This window comes from Pantherophis guttatus, chromosome 10, assembly GCF_059756535.1.
Source record: "Pantherophis guttatus breed Tessera chromosome 10, ASM5975653v1, whole genome shotgun sequence".
Lineage (NCBI taxonomy): Eukaryota > Metazoa > Chordata > Lepidosauria > Squamata > Colubridae > Pantherophis > Pantherophis guttatus.
The window spans coordinates 9,166,103-9,189,330 of NC_142072.1; the positions used below are offsets into that span (position 1 = coordinate 9,166,103).

The window sequence follows — 23,228 nt, forward strand, 5'->3', positions numbered from 1 at the left end:
GATTATATCTGTTTGTGTGCAAATCAGACCTTCACTCCTGTCAATCTGCCCTGGAGAATGAATAAGTAAAGCACTAGGAAGTTTGTAACAATGTCACATAATTGTGTGTTTTAAATAAAAACATTTTTCATGGATGAAAGCAAATATATTTGTCCCAGAATAATATTGCAAGATCCAATCTGGGTGTCAATTCTGAAGCCATCTTTTGCTGCCTCAGAGTTGCCACGAACCCTGAGATGGGAAAGGGAGTGGGGGAAGTAGAGAAACTGGTTAACAGTCAAAACAAAAAATTTTCTTGTGGGAACCAAGGTCATCTCAACAGGTGGTAGTTGAAGGAGGAGAGGAGTGACCAAGCAGCCGGCCAGCTACTTTCATTGGACAACGTGACTGGTGACATCTGGGAGGGGGAAGTTTTACTTTTTGAATTAGGGAAAAACCATGGGAACTTTTAGAGTTGGTTTTCACCGGCTGTGCTGATATGATGTATCCAAGAAACATGTTCTTTGAGGAATCTACCTACCTCAGAGTTCTGCTTTTGGCGGATGCATTACTCGGCATGCTGACATTGGGTCAGTCACCAGGACCAGCGGTTTAGTCTTCCAAGCTATTCGGGTCTGAAAACTCGGGTCTGAAAACATACCAATCAACCAATAGGAAGGCACCACATCAATACAATGCATAGTATAGCCCAAAGCACATATTCCAGTAGAGAGAAGTTCCCGGAAGATGGACTCCGGCACAAGTTCGAAAGCTTGGAAGACCAAACCTCTGGTCTCAGTGACTGACCTCAGATTGGATCTTGCAGAAATAATTTTCATTACTACTCCTTTGTCCCCATTATATTAATTCCAAAATCTGTCTTTGGTATTAAAACAAATCATTCAATCTTTTGCGTTTAGAGTTAACTTGCCCAGAGAACAGCCATTATATATTTTGTGGCTCTCCCTGCCCTGCTTCTTGCGTCCAACCAGCTGGACCTCCAAACTGCTTCCAGAGGATGTGCGTAGAAGGATGCCAGTGTGAAGCAGGGTTTGTGCTGAGTGGCACCGGCTGTGTTCCGTGGGAGCAGTGTGGCTGCAGCTACAACGGACGGTATTACCTGAAAGGGGAAACGTTCTTCCTGGAAGGTGAAAACTGCAAAAAGAAATATCGCTGCGATGGCTCCATCTCTGCCATTGAAGCTGATAGTTCCTTCTGTGGTCCTGGCCAATTCTGTGGCACTCAGAAGGGAGTGTATGGTTGCCACATATTGGCAGATGGCATCTGTCAAATTTCTGGATTTCTCCACTACACCACCTTTGATGGACAACCGTACAGCTTCCAAGGCACCTCTATGTACGTCTTGGTGGAACTGTGCCCAATGTCCAAGCTTTTGCCCTCTTTCAGAGTTGAAGTGAAGAATGAGAAGATGCCTAGGAGGCTTTTTCCTGAGATGTCAATGGTGCTGGTTCTAGTGAATACCACTCAGATATATCTGCAGAGAGGACATCACGGGAAGGCCTTGGTAAGGACAATTTTACCTAGTTGCAACCTGAAAGGATGGGGGTGGTTTCAAGCATGTTTTGCATTTCTTGTTGTATTCCAAGTAAGTTTACAGAGTCAGCCTATTGCCCCCAACAATCTGGGTCCCCATTTTACCCACCTTGGAAGGATGGAAGGCTGAATCAACTTTGAGCCGGTGAGACTCGAACTGCCAAATTGCAGGCAGTCAGCAGAAGTAGCCTGCAGTACTGCAGTCTACTAAGCGGTTTACCCAATGTGGTCCCCTATGATCTGGGTCCTCATTTTATCAACCCCGGAAGGTTGAGTCAACCTTGAGTCGGTCAGGATCGAACTCCTGACAGTGGGTAGAGTTATCTTGCAAATACTGCATTCTAATCACTGTGCCATCTATTTTTTCCCCCTCTTCATATAGATCAATGGTATAGCTCTGCACCTTCCTGTCCATTTGAAAAGCCAGGGAATTGCCATTTATCAACATGGATTTTATGTTGTTTTAACAACTGACTTTGGTTTAACCGTCAGCTATGACCTGGCACACAGCCTCTTTGTTACCCTTTCCTCTAAATATCAAGGGCAAGTATGTGGGATGTGTGGGAATTTCAAGAGAGCCAATGACGGCGATTCTAGCATGCAAATCAGATCCATAGCAAAACACCCCTTGGATCTTGCCAGCTTCTGGAGCTCATCAGCAATCACAGGTCGCTTCGGGCCTCCTAGATTTGTTAAGGAACATCTCATCCGGTCTAAATCCATGTGCTGGATCATCCAGAATGCCGATGGGCCATTTGCTTCTTGCCATTCTCTGGTCAATCCTGAACCTTATTTAACAAATTGCATTTTGGATGTTTATGCATCAGCTGGGGATCCGAGCATCTTATGCCTTTCCATTCAGACCTATGTAGCAGCCTGCCAGAGAGCCAATGTTACTCTCAGGCCTTGGAGAATTGGATCGTTTTGTGGTGAGTCAATTAGCATAGTCCAATATATTTTATGAACACTTCTAGGACATTATTTAATATTTGGTTTATGAATAGGTGTGCGCATGCAATACATTTATCTAACTTTAAGGTTAAAGAAAAGTCAAGCCAATGCATTCCCATAACATGCTAAGTTTGGTTACTGCAAATGTTGGCTAGTTCGTTAGTGTGTTATGTGAAGCCAGCCTGTATCGTTTGTTTATGGTTCAAGATAATGTGTGAACCCATAAAATGGATTAAATAAAGTAAAATATGTTAAAAACAATACAGTTACCGTATTTTTCAGAGTATAAGACGCACTTCCCCCCCCAAAAGAAGGTGAAAATTTGGGTGCGACTTATACACTGAATGGAGTCACGCCCACCCACTGGCCCCCACCTTTGACTTCTACCTCCCAGCAATTTACCTCCTTGCAGCAAACAGCAAACAGCCTGTTTCAGCTTCAGCACAGCTTGATTAGCACAAGCAGCTGATTGTCAGCTGGATCAGCCTCCTGACCTTCAGCTGTTTCAGGCTGCAGGGATTGCCATTGCTTATTGCTGCGCGGGCCTCTGCTGTTTGCTGCAAGGAGGCAAATTGCTGGGAGGCAGATTTTTTTTTCTTGTTCTAATCAGGCTGAAAATGAAAATGAAACTAAAGCAGGCTGTTTGCTCTTTGGAGGAAAATTGCTGGGAGGCAGAGGCAGATTTTTTTTTTCTTGTTTTCCTCCCCAAAAAAGTTAGCTGCATCTTATAGTCCAGAGTGTCTTATATTCCCAAAAATACGGTAATCAGCAATTTACCTAGGAGCTTTGGAAATCAAATCTAGAGCTTTGGCGTGGGGTGCTGGCATTTTTGAAGGCTCCCGTTTGAAGCCTTCTTTTATGATATCCCAGGGAAAAAAATGACTGGTTTGATTGGATGAAGGGATTATTCTAGAAAAAAAACTTCCTCCCGAGCAGACTTGGAAATATTATAACATTTTGCTGTAACCTTGGTCATTTTTACATATTTAACATGAGTTATTTGGAATATTTTCTAGAAAAGAACATTATTAGATTTACGGGTAGTGGTGGGAATACGCTTCTTTTTTTCCGTATGCGAAGGAAAAGCTAAATAAAGGCCACATTATTGTTGTTTAAAATAAAACCCACAAAAATGCATCAAATAGCATCAGGCTATTTGGTTTTGAAAGACTTTCTTCTCATGGATAGGATCGCCAGCAAAGTTACTGATTCCTTTCCCCACTATCCCCACTTCTCTCTTTAAAGATCCAGATTGCCCAGCCAACAGCCATTATGAACTCTGCCAGCTGCCCTGCCAAGGTTTTTGTGCTGGGGCCACACTTACGCATCTCTGCAACCCCCTGTGCGCTGAAGGATGTGTCTGTGATGCAGGATACTTATGGAGTGGGAACAAGTGCATTCGGCACGAACAGTGTGGTTGCGAACACAACGGCCGTTATTACAATGTGAGTCAAGTTCTCCCTTTGAACCAAAGGTCAGTGTGGTAAAATGGGGAAGGTTAGGAGACCCAGATACTACCAGGGGTGAAATGCTCCCGGTTCGGACCGGATCGCCCAATCTGGTAGAGATGGCGGTAGGTGGTTCAGAGAACCGGTAGCAGAAATCCCTGCCTACCCCCATGCCCAGTTGAGCCATGCGATCATCAGAGGATTTTTAAAAAACTTTTAAAAGCATTTTTTCTACAAATGCTTTTAAAAGTTTTTTTAAAAAGCATTTTTTTTTTTGGCTTTTAAAAGAAAAAAAAGCCTCTGACGATCAGGCAACTCAGCTGGGATCGTCAGAGCCTTTTAAAAGCATTTTTTAAATAACCTCTTCGGCTGAAGAGGTTGTAGAAAAAATGCTTTTAAAAGGCTCTGATGATCCCAGTTGAGCCGCACGATCATCAGAGGCTTTTTTTTTTTTTTTACTTTTAAAAGCATTTTTTCGGCTGAAGAGGTTTTAGAAAAAACAAAAGTAAAAAACAAAAGGCCTCTGATGATCGTGCGGCTCAGCTGGGCATGGGGGGGAGGGCAGGGATTTTTGCTACCGGTTCTCTGAACCATCCGCTGCCATCGCTACCGGATCGGGGGATCCGGTTCGAACCGGGAGCATTTCACCCCTGGACAGAATGTATCTGCCCTCAGTGTGGAAGGGATTGCCACTCTCGAATTGGCCTTTTTAGTCACACCAGATGCTGTTTTAGGACCTCTTTCCAGAGCACGAGACCATAGTCTTCTGAGACTGAAGGTTGCCAATGAATAACCTAAGCCACACCCAGGCTCCAAGCTGTTTCAGCTCCCATTGGCTGACTTAATTGCTATGCCTATACATTGGCTGACCTTGTTACCATGTCCTATTTCAACCAGTTCCCAATGGCTGACCTGTTGTCATGTCTACCCCACTCATGAACTCTCATACACAGTGACACAGGGGCAGCATTCTAAGGTCCAACATACCAAAAAGAGTACTAGAAATAAATCTAGTACAATATATATTTGATTAATTAATTACTGGTTTACTTCTCAGGTTGGAGACCTTTTCTGGCTTTCCGATTGCACAAAAAGGTGCAGCTGTGAGAATTCGTCGACCTTTCACTGCGTCCCAGCCAGTTGCAATCCCGGCCAGCAATGTGCAATTCAGGATGGAAAGCTGGGCTGTAAGAATCAGCTGACCACTTGCACAGTTTCTGGAGACCCTCACTACTTCACATTTGATGGAGCCATAGCCCATTTCCAGGGCAGTTGTGCTTATGAGATCTCAAACACACCCAACTCCTCCTTGGATTTCTCCTTCCGAGTTGTGGCTACTAATAAGAATTTCCGGAATCCCCGAGTATCTTTTATTTACCGAGTGGATATTTGGCTTAGCTTCAAACAGTTCAGTTCTCACGTTGTTCTGGAACAAGGAAAAGATGTGAAGGTGAAGACAACGTCTTGATCCATGCCAAAAAAAAAAGGAGGAGGAGGGGGAAAAATGTACAATAAACCAATATAATCAATGGCCCTTTGGAAAATATGGGATGATGATGTTGAGAATGGTAGCAAAGGTTTTAAGAAATAATGTTTAGTTTGGAAATGTAAAATAAGATCTGGCAGTTTAGAATAGAATAGAATAGAATAGAATAGAATAGAATAGAATAGAATAGAATAGAATAGAATAGAATAGAATAGAATAGAATAGAATAGAATAGAATAGAATAGAATTATTTATTGGCCAAGTGTGATTGGACACACAAGGAATTTGCCTTTGGTGCATATGCTCTCAGTGTACATAAAAAGAAAAGATACATTTGTCAAGAATCATAAGGTATAACACTTAATGATAGTCATAGGGTACAACTAAGCAATCAAATCATACTAGGAAACATTCAACGTAAATCGTAAGGCTACAAGCAACAAAGTTACAGTCATGCAGTCATAAGTGGGAGGAGATGTGCGATAGGAACGATGAGAAGATTAATAGTAGTGCAGACTTAGTAAATAGTTGTTATGACCCAGGCCCACGTAGTTAATATTAAATGCAAAACAGTTCCAAAAAACAAACAGATTTTTTTTAAAACAGCTGGGAATTAACTCATTCTCAGTTTATTCCAAATTAAATGAAAGCAAAGTTCTCAAAACACCTTCAGTTTATCTCTGACCTTGGGATAATTAGGCAAACTGCCAAAGGCTTTTCTTGGCAACAGTTCAGGAACAGAAGACGCTGGCAAGAAAGAAATACATCCAAACACGAAGCAAATCTCTCAACGGTTGTTTTCCGGCAAAGAGGCCAAGAGCCGTTGCTGGTCTTTTAAGCCTTATGGGAGGGGCCAATCATTCCTTGGCCCTACTCCCGAGTTGTCCTCTCTGCTTTAGATGCTTCTGCGTTCTGGCAGCTCTTCTCATACATGCACTAGGAACAGGCTCCTCCTGTTCCTCTGCCTCTCTACTGTCAGCCTCTGGAGGCTCCGAAGTCCGTGCATCACTCCCTGATGGCCCTATAGCATCGTTTTGAGGGTAGGAGTTAAAACAGTTTATGTCCAGGATGCGAAGGGGTCTGTAAATATTTTCACAACCCTCTTTTTGACTCGTGCAGTATACAATGCCGTATACATATAGGTCTCCCCACTTTTTATTTTATTTTATTTTATATTGGATTTCTATACCGCCCTTCTCCCTAAGGACTCAGGGCGGTGTACAGCCAAATTAAAAAAAACATGCAGAACAAATATTAAAAACAATTAAAAGATATATAAATTTGGCCCAATTAAAACTCATTTACCAATTAAAAACGTTTAAAACATTTAAAAACAGTTAAAAATTTCATCTTAAGCCAGCCCGGCTTGTTTAAATAAATGGGTTTTAAGGGCGCGACGGAAGGCACTGAGGTCTTGGATTCTCCTTATCTCTGGGGGGAGCTGATTCCAGAGGGTAGGTGCCCCCACAGAGAAGGCTCTCCCCCTGGGGGTCACCAGCCTACATTGTCTGGCTGATGGCACCCCGAGGAGGCCCTCTCTGTGGGAGCGCACGGGTCGATGGGAGGTCGTTGGTAGCAGCAGGCGGTCTCGAAGATAGCTAGGCCCTATGCCATGGAGCGCTTTAAAGGTGATAACCAACACCTTGAAGCGCACCCGGAAGACAACTGGGAGCCAGTGCAGCTCGCGCAGGAGCGGTGTTACATGGGAGCGCCATGCTGCTCCCGTCACTACCCGCGCTGCTGCGTTCTGGACCAGCTGGAGCCTCCGGGTGCTCCTCAAGGGGAGCCCCATGTAGAGAGCGTTGCAATAGTCAAGGCGAGAGGTGACGAGGGCGTGAGTGACTGTGCACAGGGAATCCCGATCAAGAAAGGGCCGCAACTGGCGAATCAGGCGAACCTGACAAAAGGTCCCCCTGGTTACAGCCGTCAGATGTTCCTCCAAGGACAGCTGCATATCCAGGAGGACTCCCAGATTGCGAGCCCTCTCTGTGGGGGCCAATGACTCGCCCCCAATAGTCAGTGATGGAGTCAACTGACTATATCGGGATGCCGGGAGCCACAGCCACTCAGTCTTGGAAGGGTTGAGCTTGAGCCTGTTCCTCCCCATCCAGACCCGTACAGCCTCCAGGCACTGGGACATCACTTCAAGGGCATCGTTGGGGTGGCCTGGGGTGGAGATGTACAGCTGGGTGTCATCAGCGTACTGGTGGTATCTCACCCCAAAGCCACGGATGATCTCACCCAGCGGCTTCACATAAATGTTGAACAGAAGGGGCGAGAGGACCGATCCCTGCGGCACTCCACAAATGAGAGGCCTCGAGGTCGACCTCTGCCCCCCTGCCAACACAAACTGCGACCGGTCGGAGAGAAAGGAGGAGAACCACCACAACACGGTGCCTCCCACCCCCAACTCTTAGCTTCTTAGCTGCTATGATTGTGCATCAGTCAAGAATTTCAATGCAACCCCCCCCAAATAAATTAATTAACCAACTGTAGTGACTTTGTCCACCATGTTGGAAAAACATCACTGTGATGTTAGAACGGGTAGTTTTCCCAAGAACAAGACATTCTTGACTAGGGATTGACTCTGAGCTTTTCAAAGCATGTGTTCTGTCCCCGTCCCACACACACACACAAACAGACAGCCAGGGGTTAAATAAACTGGCAGACAACCAATTCTTCCGATAAGATGCTTGGCAGCAACCCAGTAGCTGCTTGCCAAGAACTTTTACTCAATAAACAAAATACACACGGTCAAGAATTGTCCATTTCGTAAAATAAATCCAAGGCCGATAATGTTGTTTCCAAAGATGCAAGATGACTCGATAGTAGTTAGTTTTGTCTGTCACAGAGTCTGAATGGCTACCTCACCCCCTTTTAAATCCTGTGGGGTGTGGTCCAGTGACTCAGCCTAATCTCTGGCACGCCTTTTCTTCTGTTGCGCGCGCTTATCTCTGCGACGCTGCTGAGGATCCAGCCAAGACTCATTACCCTCACCACTGTCCACCTGTGGCTGCATAGACGTGCTTGGCCCCGGCCCTATCTCTTGCCCTTCAGCGGACACTGAAGGCATTGCCAGAGAGGAGGGTCTGGAGAGGGAGGCCTTGCCAACTCCTCTCCTTCACTCTCGGAGTCCTCTCCTGCCGATAACACAGGCTCAGGTAATGGAGCCACAACAGCATGTTCTCATAATATTGAGATACAGGAAAAGTGAAATTTGGTTCTATATATCCAGTTTTTAATTCTAATTTGACCTCTAATTATTATGCCTAATTAATCTATTATTGTCCTTATATCTCATCTTTTCTTCAAGAGAGCTCAAAGCAACTTCAGGGGGTTTCTTTCCCAGGTCACTAGAAGAATTAAATGTGTCCCACTACTTTGGACTGTCCCCTGGGTGTATTCTCACCCGGTGTCTTCAAATTCATATGAATTGGTCTGCAAATGATCATAACTATTACAGTATAGAATAGGAGCCTATGTTTTTCCCAAGAACATCCTGATCTGAAGGATTAGGAAATACAAACAAGGACAATTAAAACAATGGCGACAATCCTTTGGAATCTCATTTATCTTGCGAGATCATGTGGGCTTCATGTTGTGCTGAAGCCATCAGCCACTTCTTCTCCACCCCATACAATTGATTACTTATATCTAATTGGGATTTCCACTATATTTTTAGGTTGATGGGAGACCAGTTGTTTTGCCAGCAAAACTAGAGCACTTAGCCAACATCACAAAAAGACGCCAGATGGTAACCGTAAGAACCCATCCCAGTTTGGAGGTCCAGTACAATGGCCGCCATGCTTTATTTGTTCGTGTGGGCCCTGAATATTGGGGGAAGCTGAGTGGGATGTGTGGGAATTTCAATGGCTATCGTGATGATGACAAAGTCTTACCTGATGGGAAAAAAGCTAAAAATGATGCTGAATTTGGAAATGCTTGGATGTCCGACATCAGTCCCCCAAAGTAAGTTGATTTATAACTGAGTTCTTTAACCTTTATGTTTATTTTAAAGAACAATTTTATGATTTTTTACAAAAATAATATGAGGCATACGAACTTAGTCCCTGCATCTCTTTGGAAGAATTTTATAGCTCCCGCTGCCTTAAGGAAGTTCAAAACATTCTTAAAGATCCATCTCATCCTGGGTACCCTTTTTTTTTTTGAACTATTACCATCTGGCAGACGGTACAGGGCAATAAAAATAAGGACAAATAGGCTGAAAAACAGCTTCTATCCCAGAGCAGTAACTATATTGAATTCTACTGTATAGTGCAATATTAATGCAGTATCATGGGTTTTCAATTCAATTGTATAGAATGTGAAGGATGTGTTTTGTTTTATTTTTTTATGTATAATGTACCCTGAAGATGACATTTAATTTCCTTGTAGAAGGTGCAATGACAATAAACTAAACTAAATTACAATTTGCCAAGTTTGAAAAAGTACTGATTTAAGCATTTTTTAAAAAAGATACCTATCTATATAAAAAAGGCTGTATGTATGTATGTTCCAGCATAACTCTGAAACGCCTTAAGCAATTTCAACCAGACTTGATACACAGATGACTTACTGACTGGAAACAAATACTGTGGGGGTAAGACACCCCTAGTGTGTGTGTGTGTGTGTGTGTTCCAGCATAATTGTGGAATGCCTGGGCCATTAAGGAGAGCAAGTGCGGTGTCCTAGAGCGGCAATTGTTTGTGATGTCAGTTCCTTCACAGCTTCCTCTGGAAAGGCAGTTGTGATGTTTGCCCTCCAGTGGAGCAATGAGGAAGCACCTGATGGATTTGGGGCAAAGTGCCAGGATCGTAGACAGGGCGGGAAACAGGAGCGCATGGGAGGGGGAAGGGAGAGGACAGGGATGATGGGCATGGGAGTAGGGGGAAGAAAACCACCCTCAATGGCTCCCTGTCAGACAAAGACTTCAATGTCTATAAATACCTGGGCAATGCCTGGTTACTAGCTAGTTATCTATGAAAGAGCAGATGCCATACAATTAATGCTCAATATAATGTCTGTATATAACGTAATGAGCTTTTCTTGCCTTTCAGATGCACTAATGATACAGGTGCTCTTGCACCCTGCACAAATCACCTAGAATTGGAACAAAAGTGTGGAATCCTCACAGATCAATCTGGGCCTTTCTCAGAGTGCCACTGGCATGAGGAGCCCGATCCATATTACAATTCCTGCATTTTTGATCTTTGCCAGTACGGCCAAGGCCATGACATGCTTTGCGCGACTATAGAAACCTATGAGGAGATGTGCCAGACTCTCGGGGTGCAGGTGCCCAGCTGGAGGGAAGAGCTGGGATGTGGTGAGCAAGGAGCCTTTTTCCTTTTGGTCCCTCAAAATAACCTGGTGTGCAAATGTGCTTTTTTTTTTTTATTTTGAAATATGAAAACTTTCAGAAATGCAATGCTGGGCTATTTTGTGTTTCCTTTGGAGGTTACTAAGAATTATAGGTAATCTTCAACTTAAAATCATTCATTTAGTGACTGTTTTAAGTTATAACAGCACTGAAAAAAGCAACCTAGGAGCATTTTTTTCACACTTATGACCGTTGCAGCATCCCCATGTCATGCAATCAAAATCCGGACACTTGGCAACGGAATCTTATTTATGATGGTTGCAGTGACTCAGGGTCATGCAATCTAGGGATGGGTTTCACTTACCTTTGCTATCTATTCGCTCGTGTGCACACCACTTCTGCAGGGTGTGCATGCGCAGAGCGTATTTGATGACGTCCGGATGGGTGGGCGGAGCCTCCCGCCACCGCTGCTATCAGTTTTCCCGAACCAGGGTGAACTGGTAGCAACCCACCACTGATGCAATCCCATTTTGTGATCTTCTGACAAACAAAGTCAATGGGGAAGCCAGATTCACTTAACAACCGTGTTATCCTGTTTCCCCCCAAAATAAGAATCCCCTGATAATAAGCCCAATCGGGCTTTTGAGCGCATGGCAATAAGGCCAAGCGCTTATTTCAGGGTTCAAAAAAATATAAGACAGGGTCTTATTTTGGGGGAAACACAGTAAGATAAATGATAGAAGATAGATAATAGACAAGAAAGGAAAAGTTACAGAAAGAAAGAAAGAAGGATAGATATAGATGATAGAAGATAGATAGATAATAGATAATAGACAAGAAAGAAAGAAAGGAAGAAAGAAAGAAAGAAAAGAAGGAAGGAAGGAAATAAGAAAGAAAAAGATATAGAAAGAAAGAAAGAAAAAAGAAGGAAAGAAGGAAAGATAGAGATAGATACCCTGTTTCCCCCCAAAATAAGACATCCCCTGATAATAAGCCCAATCGTGCTTTTGAGTGCATGGCAATAAGGCCAAGCGCTTATTTCAGGGTTCAAAAAAATATAAGACAGGGTCTTATTTTGGGGGAAACACAGTAAGATAAATGATAGAAGATAGATAATAGACAAGAAAGGAAAAGTTACAGAAAGAAAGAAAGAAGGATAGATATAGATGATAGAAGATAGATAGATAATAGATAATAGACAAGAAAGAAAGAAAGGAAGAAAGAAAGAAAGAAAAGAAGGAAGGAAGGAAATAAGAAAGAAAAAGATATAGAAAGAAAGAAAGAAAAAAGAAGGAAAGAAGGAAAGATAGAGATAGATACCCTGTTTCCCCCCAAAATAAGACATCCCCTGATAATAAGCCCAATCGTGCTTTTGAGTGCATGGCAATAAGGCCATTTCAGGGTTCAAAAAAAATATAAGACAGGGTCTTATTTTCAGGGAAACACAGTATTAACTTAACATCTGCAGTGATTCACTTAACAATTGTGGCAAGAGGGGTTGTAAAATGGGGCAAAATTGAATTAACAACTGTCTCACTTGAAATTTTGGGCTCAATTGTGGTCATAAGTTGAAGACTACCTGTGACTATGAATTGTCTTATTAATATCAATGTTCAGCGGGCTTTCTCTTAAGCATAGTTCCAGTTATGAATATATTTATTTACAAATATCCACAATGAGCAGAGATGGATGGACACACCCCCCCCCCCAATTTATGCTTTGGTTTTCCACACCAAAGATTTACAGAGCCCTCTTTTAACCTTCCTGCCTTCCCAAACATGAATGATGTCTGCGTCTCATTTTAACCGTTTGTTCTCTTCTTCTCTTAGCTATTACCCAATGCCCACCCAATGCTTATTACGATTTCTGCGGCACAGCCTGCCCCCTCACTTGTGCCAACCACACAGCTCTCATCAGATGCCCCAATCCGTGTGTCGCAGGATGCACCTGTCAGGAAGGGCACGTTCTGAATGAAGGCGCATGCATTCCCCTGGGACAGTGCGGCTGTCAGCATAATGGTCGTGACTATCAGCTGGGAGAAGAGATGGTCCTGCCAGACACTTGCAGCAAAAAGTGTTCTTGCAAACAAGTTGGGCACCCTCTGGAGTGCCAGGAGCTTACCTGTGGGCCTCGGGAGATATGCAAAACCGTGGACGGTATTTGGGACTGTTATCCTGTGTCGTACGGCACTATGTGGGTATATGGCTACTTTCATGTTATCACGTTCAGTGGGGCAGCCTTTAGCTTTCAAGGAGCATGCACGTACATCCTCACCCAATATTGTGGCCCTTCTGGCAAGTTACCTGCCTTCACCATCCACATAGTAAATGGGCACAAATACTCCTTTGCAGCATCTTGGACTAGGCAACTGATGTTGGATATATACGGGGAACACATCGCTGTAAAAGAAGGACAGGAAGGCAAAGTGCAGGTAAGAGGGGTGCTCTGCAAACACTAAAGAAAGGGCCCTCCTGGTAGCAATAGCACTTAGACTTATATACCGCTTCACAGTCCTATTACAGCCCCTTCTAAGCGGTTTACAGAGTCAGCACATTGCCTCCAACAATCTGGGTTCTCATTTTATCCACCTCCGAAGGATGGAAGACTGAGTCTACCTTGAGCTGGTGAGAATCGAACTGCCACACTGCAGGCAGTCGGCAATCAGCATAATTAGCCAGCAGTACTGCATTCTAACCATTGCGCCACCACAGCTCAGTGGCAATATGTGAGGAATTTTATCATTGGGCATTTCTGGTGGGAAAACCAATGTCCAAGGCATGCAATTCAAGAAAGGCTCAGTAGGTGGCAGCAGATGGCAGACTAAGCGGACCGTTGAACTGAGCCTAGAGAGGAAAATAGCTATCGATACAGGTGGTCCTGAACTTACAACAGTTCATTTAGTGACCATTCAAAGTTACAACGGCAGTGTCAAAAGTGGCTTATGACCGTTTTTCACACCTACGACCATTGCCGCCTCCCTATGGTCATGTGATCAAACTACAGATGCTTGGCAACTGACTCATATTTATGACGGTTGGAGTCTCCCAGGGTCATGCGAACCCATTTTGTGACCTTCTGGCAAACGAAATCAATGGGGTAGCCAGATACACTTAAGAGCCATGTTAGTAACTTAACAACCGCAGTGAGTCACTTAATAACTGTGACAAGAAAGGTTGTAAAATGGGGAAACCTCATTTAACAAGTGTCTCACTTAGCAACAGAAATTTTGGGCTCAGTTGTGGCTATACATCGAGGACTACCTCTATAAGTAAATCCTGAGTTTAGCCCCGAAAAAGAAGAAACGGTGAGAAAGAAACTCAAGATTGCCCTATCTTGACTTTTTGGTATAAATCCCAGAATGAGGCAATGCCAACCGTGTCCACCCTGTTCTCCTATGACCATGATGGTGAACCCATGGCACGCGTGCCAGAGGTGACACACAGAGCCCTCTCTTTGGGCACGCGTGGCGTCACCAGCTGCTCTTCTGGTTTCCGGCATGCACATGTGCACCAGCCAGCTGGTCTTCGTGTGCGCCGGAAACCCAAAAACCAGCTGGCTGGTGTACATGCGCGTGGCAGCTACCTGGTCTTCAGGTTTCTGGCATGTGCATATGTGCTGGCCAGCTGATCTTCACGGGTGTCAGAGCACCAGAAACCCAAAGACCAGGTGGCCAGCGCACGCATGCGCACTGCCCAGTTGGTCTTTGGGTTTCCAGCGCCCTGGCACGTGCGCATGCATGCGTATGCACGCGTTCCAGTTTCGGCACTTGGTGCTGAAAAGGTTCGCCATCCCTGTCCTATGAAAACCACATCGATGTTTCTATGTGGTCATTTTGTGTAGAGCTTCACTCAAGGGAATCTTTACCGTTTTGCTTTAAATTAATCATTCTCGGATTAAAAATTGGGGAGTGCCGATTCATTCGTTCTGAAGGATTTCTAGTATCACCTTTTGGTCTTAGGTCAATGGTCTCTTGATGAATCTGCCTGTTATCCTGGCTTCTGGGAAGCTCCACGCCTATTACAGTGGATCGTTCATCATTGTTCAAACGGATTTTGGCCTCTCCATCTCCTACGACTGGTTTTCCTATGTGTCCGTTTCTGTACCTGAGACTTATTCTGGTTTCCTCTGTGGGCTGGGTGGAGATTTCAGCGAGAACCATCATCAGGACTTCAGGACTCCCAATGTCTCTGTAGTTCACGATAGAGGCATTTTTGGCAACAGCTGGAAGAAAATGGACTCCCCTTCCTACTGTGCTGTGGTGGAAGTTTCAGCCACCTGCAATGAGACTCAACCAGCCCTCTTCAGTTCTCAGAATCACTGTGGGATGATCAGCGATAGAGATGGACCGTTTAAAGAATGTGGTAACTTTGCCGATTTTCAAAACCACATTGAAAACTGTGTCATGGACCTTTGCACAACTCAGGGTGCGCATAAGTCCCTGTGTGAATCTCTCCAAAGCTTTGCTTGGCAATGTCAGATTTGTGGCATCAGCATTCAGCCTTGGAGGGAAATTGCAGAGTGCGGTAAGTGAATATAATTGAGTTGAATATAACTGAATTTTCAGAATATAATTTCAGCTGTTCTCGTTTTCTTGTTAGGCATCCTGCATACTTAGCAATAGACTTATATACTGCTTCATAGTGCTTTACAGCCCTCTCTAAGCAGTTTACAGAGTCAGCATGTTGTCCCCAACAATCTGGGTCCTCATTTTACTGACCTCGGAAGGATGGAAGACTTGAATCAACCTTGAACCAGTGAGAATCGAACTGCTGACAACCAGCAGTCAGCAGAATTAGCCTGCAATACTCCATTGTAACCACTGTGCAACCACGGCTCCTAGGAGGAAGGCTGAGTCAATTTGGAGCCTGGTGAGATTTGAACTGTCAAACTGCTGGCAGCCGGTGATCAGCAGAAGTAGCCTGCAATACTGCACTCTAACCACTGTGCCACCGCAGCTCACACTTAGACAGATAGTTGCTCCACACCATGAACTTGATAGTGACTTATTTTTGGCCAATGACAAAGCCAAGAAGGTGGCTTCATTCTGGCAAACTAAAGTTTGATCCCAGTGGTGGGTTGCTCCCGGTTCGGTCTGGTTCTTGTGAACCAGTAGAAGCGCAAGGGCTCCCATTGTGAACTGGTAGTAAAGGTAAGTAGAACCCACCCCTGATTCAGACCCAGAAGAAGAAGAAATTGCTCCACATTTACATTTTTAATCTGCATGTTTTTCCTTTCCTTTCTTTTTTTCAGTGCGTTCTTTTAGATATTGTTCAATGTCAGTTCCCATCCCTTTTCATCAGAGACCATGTAAATTAATACTGACAGGATTTGGAATTCAACCTTTGGAAGACCCCAGGGTCTCTCCATATGCATTAAATCTGTCTTATTTTCTTTTGCATGAAGAATTTTCTGGCTCATTTCTTTGGGATTGGATTAAACGGCATGCATATGTCTTTCAGAGTTGACCTGCCCACCAAATAGTTATTATGAGCTTTGTGGCTCTCCCTGCCCTGCCTCTTGCACCCAACCAGCTGGACCTCCGAACTGCTTCCAGAGCATGTGCATAGAAGGATGCCAGTGTGAAGCAGGGTTTGTGCTGAGTGGCACTGACTGTGTGCCGTGGGAGCAGTGTGGCTGCAGCTACAACGGACGGTATTACTTGAAAGGGGAAACGTTCTTCCTGGAAGGTGAAAATTGTAAAAAAAAATACCGCTGTGATGGCTCCATCTCTGCCATTGAAGCTGATGGCTCCTTCTGTGGTCCTGACCAATTCTGTGGCACTTGGAAGGGAGTATTTGGCTGCCACGCATTGCCAGATGGCATCTGTCGAGTTTCTAAATTTCTCCACTATACCACCTTTGATGGTCAGCAGTATAACTTCCAAGGTATCTCCACATACGTCTTGGTAGAACTGTGCTCAACGTCCAAGTTTTTACCATCTTTCAGGGTTGAGGTGAAGAATGAGAAGCTGCTCAACAGCCCTTTATCTGTATTATCAGAGGTTATTGTATCTGTAAACAACACTAAGGTATACCTGCAGAGAGAACATCAAGGAACAGTCAAGGTAAATAAAGTAAGATCAACGTCTATTCTAAGAGATTGCTTTGTTCTTTTGTCAATTGAACCAGTGGAAATTTTGACCGGTGAGGATAAACTCAATCTTCCTTAACCTGATGCTCTTCAGATGCTATGAGACTACAGTTTTGAGATACTTGTTGTTGTTGTTGTTAGTTGCAAAGTCGTGTCCAACCCATCGCAACCCCATGGACAACATTCCTACAGGCCTTCCTGTCCTCTACCATCCTCTGGAGTCCATTTAAGCTCATGCCGACTGCTTCAGTGACTCCATCTAGCCACCTCATTCTCTGCCGTCCCCTTCTTCTTTTGCCCTCAATCATTTCCAGCATTAGGCTCTTCTCCAGTGAGTCCTTCCTTCTCATTAGGTGGCCAAAGTATTTGAGTTTCATCTTCAGGATCTGGCCTTCTAAAGAGCAGTCAGGGTTGATCTCCTCTAAGACTGACCGGTTTGATCGCCTTGCAGTCCAAGGGACTCGCAGGAGTCTTCTCCAGCACCAGAGTTCAAGGGCCTCCATTCTTTGGCACTCAGCCTTCCTTATGGTCCAACTTTCACAGCCATACATTGCAACTGGGAAAACCATAGCCTGGACTATACGCACTTCTCTTGGAAGGGTGATGTCTCTGCTTTTTAGTACACTGTCTAGATTTGCCATTTGGAGATGCTAGGAATTGCAATTCCAATGCAGTTAAACATCAGGCTTCTGACACAGCACATCCGTTGCTTCTCTTCACTGATCTCTTCTTTCTTAGCTGCTTTGGAGGACTGACACCAATTAATTAGATTCAGAAGCCCCAGTTATAATTTTATGTAATTTTTTTTTGTGGCGCTCCTTGAGTTTTCTATTGGTAGCAATAAATGGTCTTTGTTCTTGTCTTTCACGCAGATGGATGGAATGATAGTAAACCTTCCGGTTGAAATCCAAGCTTTAGGAATCACCATTTATCAACATGGCTTTTATACCGTTTTAAAAACAGAGTTTGGTTTAATAGTGAGTTATGACCTGCGTCACAATCTATTCGTTACGCTTTCCCCTGAATACCGGGGCCTGACTTGTGGTCTATGTGGGAACTTCAATGAACTCATGGAGGATGACTTTATGATGAGAAATGGCTCAACTACAGAGGACATACTGGAGTTTGTCCTGAACTGGACATCAGAAACGAATCTTGCTGATACTGGCGAATCGGTTGCCTTTATCCCAGTGTTGGAACAAGGAGAACACTTCACACATTTTAAATCTCTGTGCTGGATCATCCAGGATCCAGATGGGCCATTTGCTTCTTGCCATCTCCAAGTTGATCCACTGTCCTTCTTCACAGACTGCATTTTTGACCTGTATGCCTCCTCTGGAGACCGTAGCATCCTATGTCACTCCGTTCAGATATATGTTGCAGCTTGTCAGAGAGCCAATGTCACCATCTCATCTTGGAGAACGGAAGACTTCTGTGGTAGGTGGAGAATATGCATTTCTACTTTGAACTTCGATATGTCTGTTCTGAACATCCTGGGATCTTCTCCACTTTAAGTCAGCAGCTCTTAGGTAAATCAACCTAAAGTTTTAAATGCTTCAAACCTGGGATTGATAAAAAGAGTTGTTGAATTACCCACATTGTTAAATTTTGATTCCCACAAGTGGGAATCACTGTATTTTGCCATGTAACTAGGATATCAGGTTTTCTACCTCTCTTAAGATGTAATTCCATGTATAGGCCTTACTGTATAGACTGTATAGGCCTATTTGTATAGCCAAATACCAGTACACCTGTATAGGCCTTACCAACCAAATAGGCCTTACCAGCCACCTGTGGGCACATCGTGGATAACCCACAACTTGTTAGATGTCAAAGTCCACTTCGAACATGATGGATGGACATCATTAATTCCATGTAGTTATTTTGGGTCCATGCAGTGTTGTCCAATGCAATCCAGTATGGTGGATTAGACTAAAATATATTGCTCAAAAAAATAAAGGGAACACAAGCAGAAGACATCCGAAATCTGAATGAATGAAATAGCCTTATTAAATACTTTGTTCTTTACATACAGTAGTTTATACACTCCTCCAACAACTAAAGGGAACACAAAACTACTCTATGGGAAAATTCCCTCCTTTTGATGGTATCCTGTTTCTCATTTCTTGAACAGGCTCTGATTGCCAGACCAACAGTCACTATGAACTCTGTGGAGTTCCCTGCCAGGATGTCTGCTCGCATGTTTGGGTCAAGCTTCATTGCCTTCCCACGTGCTCTGAAGGATGCTTCTGTGACCAAGGGTATTTGCGCAGTGGGGGCAGTTGCATTCCAGAACAGCAGTGTGGCTGCATATACAATGGGCTGAATTATAAGGTACAACCTTACATCCTGACCAGGTGACACCATATAATATTGGGTGACTGCCATGGCATAAAGTCTCTCCTGAACTTCCCTTAGTTTTGACCTAGAATACTAATCACCTCCATTTAAACGTCCAGCTATGGTCTTCAAAGAAGCTACCTTGGGGATACCATGATAGCTATCCTGCCCGTTGATCTTCTATTAGAACCTAGAACCACAAACATCAAAGAAACCCATGGTACTGAAAGCAGCTACTGAGCTTGGCTTGTCGACTTGGTTAGGACACTGTCCTCTCCACTTCCTTGAATTCTGATGTCAACTCACAAAGCATCCCTGGCCTGCTCTCGAGTTGCCATAGGTCAGGGGGGATGGGAAACTCATGAAATAGCATGGCAGCCAAAGATAGATGCACATTCCAGACTTATCTCTCTCAAGGCTGTATCCCAGAGTTACCCACAGTGGCCGGAGGGGAGTGGTCTCTACAACCCATGAAATTGCTCCGTTGGTGAATGTGATTGATGACACATCCTGGGTGGGAGGGGGGAATCAGGGTCATGATTGGCATGTAAATTATGTAGGGTCAGAGCTGGCTTCACTTGGGAACGTGCCGACATGAAGCTCCTAATAAATAACTGGATTTCTTTTAAAGCTTGGCTCGAGGCTCATGATTTAATTAGGGCATCTGTAGGAACCCTGACAGCAAGCCAGCTCTGACCCTACGTAATCCCTGATGAACCCCGACATCTGGTTGACCTCTTCTCTTTTCTCCTTGCTGATGGAGGAAAGAAAAACAAAGTGGTCTATCCACGAGGGGAACTAGGACCTTTTTGTGATCCTTCTTTTAAGTGTGATCATATCTATTTTTAGCTGTGAAGATGGATTTTTGAACTCTAGAACAGGCAGTAAATGTTATAAATTAGGCCAAGCTTTTATTCGGATTATAAATGATGAGCAAGCATGTGCCTGCAAATGACAGAAGAATAACAGAGCAATTCAGATCAAAGTAATAATAATAAACAGAGTTAAAAATAGCGCTTAAAGTATCATGAATACTTTATCAAGCATCAAGCTCACTTCCAACCCTTCTGGGAAAAATTAGACTTCTGTTTCAAGGGCAAAAGACGGTTCATTTTATTTGGTCAAATGTTTCCGGCAGAAATAGCTAAACCAGACGCATCTTGGTGAGAGCAGAAATGTTCTTCTGAAGGCATCCAAAAAAACAAAGAGAGAGAGATTTCATCCTTGCCAAATGTAATACAGTAAACAAGGACGAGAAACCCAACAAACATTTACAGTTAAGAAGATCAAGGCCACCCTTCACATTTTAACTCAATAAGGGCAAAGAGCACTCGCTATTCATAGTTAAGAGCGAAACCATCTTTAGAATTTCTTTAGAGAACATTTTTAGAGGACATTTTTGGAGGGGTAATAAAATGAGTAGTTTAGCTCAGGTCTGCGCATGTTGCATGATACCAAGGAGTTGCGTTGATAGGTGTTGCTTGGACTTCATAATCCATTAATAGATTAACAGATTGACATAGTCAGAAGGGACCTTGTAGGTCATCTAGTCCAACCCCCTGTCCAAGCAGGAGACCGGACACCACGGGTCAGCAACCCATGGCTCTGGAGCCACATGTGGCTCTTTCATCCCTCTGCTATGGCTCCCTGTTGCTGGTCGGCTCCACAATTGATAGGGCTTTCGGTTAGGACAGGTAGAGGAAAAAGGATGCTGCGCTAAGAGGAGACTCTATGGTGGGGGAACTGGACTTCCGGTCAGCTCCAGAATTGAACGGAGGCTTCCGGTTAGGACCTTTGTGGCTCTTTGAGTGTTTAAGGTTGCCGACCCCTGCACTACACATTTCTGACAAATGGCCATCCAGTCTTTTCTTGAAAGCCTCCAGGGATGAAGCTCCCACAATTTCTGAAGGCAACTTCTGTTCCATGGGTTGATTGCTCTCACTGTCAGAAAATGTCTCCTTATTTCCAGGTTGACTCTCTCCTTGTTCAGTTTCCATCCATTATTTCTTGTCTGGCCTTCAGGTGCCTTGGAAAATAATTTGACCCCCTCTCCTCTCTGTGGCAGCCCCTCAAATATTGGAAGACTGCTGTCATGTCTCCCCTGGTCTCTTCACTAGACTAGCCATGCCCAGTTCATGTAATTGTTCTTCATATGTTTTGTCTCCAGTCCCCTAATCATCCTGGTTGCTCTTCTCTTCTCTTTCTAGAGTCTCAACATCTTTTTTTATAGTGTGGTGACCAAAACTGGATGCAGTACTCTACGTGTGGTCTTACTAAGGCTTTATAGAGTGGTATTAGTACCTCACTAGACCTTGATCTGATGAACTTCATTGTTAACATTTCTTTGCAGATTGGAGACCGGGTCTGGCTGCCTGGTTGCCATGAGCAATGCAGTTGTTACGGCCCCTCTGACTTCCGCTGCGTGGCTGCCAGTTGTAATCCTGGACAGAGATGTACTGTGAAAGATGGGAAATTAGGCTGTCACTCTCTGTGGGGAACCTGCACAGTGACAGGGGACCCTCATTACTTCACTTTTGATGGGTTGGTGGCACATTTCCAAGGCACCTGTGCCTACGAGATCTCAAAGCTTTGCAATGCCTCCTCTCCATTCTTCTACCGGGTTGTGGCACGGAATCAACAACGGGGAAATGCTCGGGTGTCTTTTGTAACTCGAGTGGAAATCTGGTTGAAGAGCAGCATGCTAAGCTTTCATATCGTCCTAAGGAGTGGTCAGATTGTAGAGGTATGTGGAATATTGCCATGTGTGATTTTTCTACTTGCATTTTTTATGGGCTTTCGAACTGCTAGGTTGGCAGAAGCTGGGACAAGTAATGGGAGCTCACTCCATTATGCGGCACTAGGGATTCGAACCGCTGAACTGCCAACCTTTCGATCGACAAGCTCAGCATCTTAGCCACTGAGCCACCGTGTCTGTGATGTCTACTAGATGTCAGTTGGAAGTCTGTTGCCGTCCTGCTAATGTTCCCCAGCAAGTGATGTTTAGACACAACTTGTCTTTGAATCTCGAACTGGCCTGTGACCACAAATGGCCTTTACTAATTCATTTAATCCCCTTTAAAACAATCAGAGTTTATCATCATCACTGCTTCAGGTTAGCAAAATACAGCTATCACTGCATTGGGAATGAATACTTTAATCTCCTAAAATTTCCACCATTCACCTTGAATAGAATAGAATAGAATAGAATAGAATAGAATAGAATAGAATAACAGAGTTGAAAGGGGTCTTGGAGGTCTTCTAGTCCAACCCCCTGCTTAGGCAGGAAACCAGCAGGTTTTGACAGGTTCTGGAGAACCAGTAGTGGAAATTTTGAACCGGCAAATATCACCTCTGGCTGGCCCCAGAGTGGGGTGGGAATGGAGATTTTGCAATATCCTTCCCCTGGAGTAAGGTGGGAATGGAGATTTTGCAATATCTTTCCCTTGCCACGGCCACCAAGCCACGCCCACAGAACCTGCAGTTAAAAAAAATTGGTTTTCGCCACTGCAGGAAACCCTACACCACTTCAGACAAATGGTTATCCAACATCTTCTTAAAATCTTCCAGTGTTGGAGCAGCCACAACCTCTGGAGGCAAGTTGTGCCACTGATTAATTGTTCTCACTGTCAGGAAGTTTCTTCTTAGTTCTAAGTTGCGTCTCTCCTTGATTAGTTTCTACCCATTGCTTCTTGTCAGGTGCTTTGGAGAATAGCTTGACTCCCTCTTCTTTGTGGCAGCCCCTGAGATAACAGAACACTGCTATCAGGTCTCCCCTAGTCCTTCTTTTCATTAAACTAGACATACCCAGTTCCTGCAACTGTTCTTCTTCATATGTTTTAGCCTCCAGTCGCCTAATCATCTTTGTTGCTCTTCTCTGCACTCTTTCCAGAGTCTCAACATCTTTTTTTACATCGTGGCGACCAAAACTGGATGCAATATTCCAAGTGTGGCCTTACCAAGGCATTATAAAGTGGTATTAACACTTCACCTGATCTTGATTCTATTCCTCCTTTTGAATGACTCCCAAATTCCAACATTATAGGAAAAAGATTTTTAAAAAATT

At 44.1% G+C, this 23,228-nt stretch overlaps 3 protein-coding genes across 3 annotated transcripts; all 3 read left to right on the forward strand.

The window, feature by feature from the left end:
- The first annotated feature begins 904 nt into the window (after nucleotides 1-904).
- On the forward strand, nucleotides 905-3,971 carry LOC117669326 (alpha-tectorin-like). The gene is made up of 3 exons (XM_087876432.1): nucleotides 905-1,504; nucleotides 1,916-2,462; nucleotides 3,730-3,971. The coding sequence occupies exons 1-3, from the start codon at nucleotides 998-1,000 to the stop codon at nucleotides 3,969-3,971; spliced, it is 1,296 nt and encodes a 431-aa protein (XP_087732558.1). The 5' UTR covers nucleotides 905-997.
- Nucleotides 3,972-4,051: 80 nt separating this feature from the next.
- Nucleotides 4,052-16,928, forward strand: LOC148112395 (zonadhesin-like). Its single transcript, XM_087876433.1, has 8 exons — nucleotides 4,052-4,057; nucleotides 4,990-5,382; nucleotides 9,101-9,387; nucleotides 10,476-10,741; nucleotides 12,565-13,166; nucleotides 14,694-15,258; nucleotides 16,267-16,799; nucleotides 16,920-16,928. Exons 1-8 carry the CDS (start codon nucleotides 4,052-4,054, stop codon nucleotides 16,926-16,928), a joined length of 2,661 nt encoding a protein of 886 aa, XP_087732559.1.
- A 769-nt stretch (nucleotides 16,929-17,697) lies between these two features.
- Nucleotides 17,698-23,222, forward strand: LOC148112396 (zonadhesin-like). The gene is made up of 4 exons (XM_087876434.1): nucleotides 17,698-18,262; nucleotides 18,960-19,159; nucleotides 21,516-21,908; nucleotides 23,208-23,222. The coding sequence occupies exons 1-4, from the start codon at nucleotides 17,698-17,700 to the stop codon at nucleotides 23,220-23,222; spliced, it is 1,173 nt and encodes a 390-aa protein (XP_087732560.1).
- Nucleotides 23,223-23,228: the final 6 nt, after the last annotated feature.

Bases quoted from the DNA above. Each gene is read 5' to 3' on its own strand.
- LOC148112396 (XM_087876434.1), top strand. From the start codon at position 17,698: ATGGATGGAATGATAGTAAACCTTCCGGTTGAAATCCAAGCTTTAGGA. The intron at 18,263-18,959 runs GTAGGTGGAGAA...TTTCTTGAACAG, and splicing joins GAGAACGGAAGACTTCTGTG to GCTCTGATTGCCAGACCAAC. The intron at 19,160-21,515 runs GTACAACCTTAC...ATTTCTTTGCAG, and splicing joins ACAATGGGCTGAATTATAAG to ATTGGAGACCGGGTCTGGCT.
- LOC148112395 (XM_087876433.1), top strand. The intron at 10,742-12,564 runs GTGAGCAAGGAG...TTCTTCTCTTAG, and splicing joins GAGGGAAGAGCTGGGATGTG to CTATTACCCAATGCCCACCC. The intron at 15,259-16,266 runs GTAAGTGAATAT...GCACCCAACCAG, and splicing joins GAGGGAAATTGCAGAGTGCG to CTGGACCTCCGAACTGCTTC.
- LOC117669326 (XM_087876432.1), top strand. From the start codon at position 998: ATGTGCGTAGAAGGATGCCAGTGTGAAGCAGGGTTTGTGCTGAGTGGC. The intron at 1,505-1,915 runs GTAAGGACAATT...CTCTTCATATAG, and splicing joins GACATCACGGGAAGGCCTTG to ATCAATGGTATAGCTCTGCA. The intron at 2,463-3,729 runs GTGAGTCAATTA...CTCTCTTTAAAG, and splicing joins GAGAATTGGATCGTTTTGTG to ATCCAGATTGCCCAGCCAAC.